The sequence below is a fragment of the Atta cephalotes genome (assembly GCF_000143395.1).
Source record: "Atta cephalotes unplaced genomic scaffold scaffold00050, whole genome shotgun sequence".
NCBI classification, from domain to species: Eukaryota; Metazoa; Arthropoda; class Insecta; order Hymenoptera; family Formicidae; genus Atta; species Atta cephalotes.
In genome coordinates this window covers 1,450,400-1,452,319 of record NW_012130114.1, presented here as the reverse complement: position 1 = coordinate 1,452,319, position 1,920 = coordinate 1,450,400, and the positions used below count along the sequence as shown (strand labels likewise).

The 1,920-nt window shown below is 27.4% G+C and overlaps 1 protein-coding gene across 1 annotated transcript in view; it reads left to right on the top strand.

The window, feature by feature from the left end:
• Positions 1 to 211: 211 nt before the first annotated feature.
• LOC105622931 (ecdysone receptor-like) overlaps positions 212 to 1,920 on the top strand; it is a 116,669-nt gene continuing 114,960 nt past the window's right edge. Inside the window, exon 1 of the mRNA XM_012204339.1 lies at positions 212 to 512. Coding sequence (XP_012059729.1) covers positions 212 to 512 — 301 coding nt within the window. The remainder of the gene's footprint in view (positions 513 to 1,920) is intronic.

Here is a 1,920-nt window from a genome sequence, read left to right as displayed (position 1 = left end):
TGATTTTGTGCTTTCAACAATTAATGAAGGACATGAAGAAAAAATCTTCATTGACATTTCATGTACAATCAATCATATTTACCTATGATTACTTTATGAATCTCATGTGGATTATTGAGGACGATTCTTGATTGTGTGTGTCATAAAAACAGCGACAATATAAAAATACTGTATCTAGAGAAAAAGTTAAAAAGTGGTGGTGAATGGTGAAATGCTGCAGACAATGCCACGGATACCTATCGCGGGAATACGGAGAAGGTGGAGCAACAAGTATATTGAAAATCTTCAAGAATCTAGTCCAGAAGTGTCGAGTAGCGATACGTTCTCATCAAGCTTTCAAGCAGATTCGAGTGCATCAGTGCGTGAAGAAGATCTTCAACTTTGGGATTTGGATCTTCATCGAGGACTTAAAACAGAATCTAAAACTGATCATTACAGCACCATTACCACCAGTGCTGCAGAATTAGTTAATAACGATCATCCAGCTTCACCTTTCTCTGCCACTGTTCAAGGTAAATGCAGTCAATGACGGAATTATAAAATTTTACAATAATGAGCATAATTAGCTTTATGAAATTAATTGTAAGCACGATTTTCAAATTTTGAGTCTTTTACATCATGTTTACATTTTTATATTAATTTTATATTAAGTTTTGTATTAAATTTTAATATTAGATGTGGGAAAAAGTTCGTGGCGTTTTTTTTAATGCCATCTAACGGGAAAAACGCCATGAACTTTTTCCCTAATATTTAAAATTTTTTAATATTACTGAAAAGTAATATTTTTATTTGACTTTTATTTTAAAAAATGCTATTGGAAACTTTTGGGGAAATTTTATACGTCAGAAAACAATTTTATGTCATTATTCTTTAGATACATATATATGAAAAAAAGGCATGGGACTGATTGTTTTTTAGGGTAAATTTTATATTTGAAGAACTTATATAATTTTGGTTCTAATTGGTAACAAAGTTAATTGATAACAAGATTAATTTTTTAAAATTATGATCAAAAATTTGGATTAATTAATATGTAGAACAAAAAAGAAACTTTTACCGCTATAAGAAATAAAAGATTCAATATATCTAATTTCCATTGTCGAAATTTTTGAAATAACATGTTTGATAACATGATTGTAATGATTTTATCGAATTTTTCAAATATTTTTCAGCAAAATATAAATACAGCATAAAATACACAATAATGAGCACACTTAAAGAAAAAGATTTGATTGGAATTACCTATATGTATATGGATTTAATTGTAATTTATACTCATTTTTGACAATACCCTCCATAAGTTTGGAAACATCCTACGTTTTACACGTTTGTAAATAATTATTAATTACAGAAAAAAGAAATAAAAGTACATACATACATTATCTATAATGTACGTATGTATGTACTTTTATTTCGTCTTTTTTTAATTAAAGATTTAATAACATTCTATTAAAATATAGAATTTTGATTAAAATGCAATTCATACGAATTTGATTCTTCGGGGTCATTTTACAATTTTTACGAAGTCTGAAATCAACTTGCGACTCAAATAATTTACCACTTATATAGAAACCATTAAACTACAATTAAATAACCTATGTATATACAACGAACACAAGTACGACATTGCAAAACAAGTAATAATATACATATAAATAATAGACCAAAGCGAACGAAATTCAATTTTGAGCACTTCGATACTGTGAAATAATTGTCCAACATATTTTCGGCATGTACAAGCTTATAAGTATTCTAAGTAAATGTTTATCGTCATTTAGATGTCTTACAAAGCATTTAAACCAAAAACATGTATAGATCGCTGTTATATAATGGCTTTTTTTTGTAAAACTTAGGGTTCCCAAATTTATGGAGGGTACTGTGTGTATATATATATATATATATATATATATATATATATAC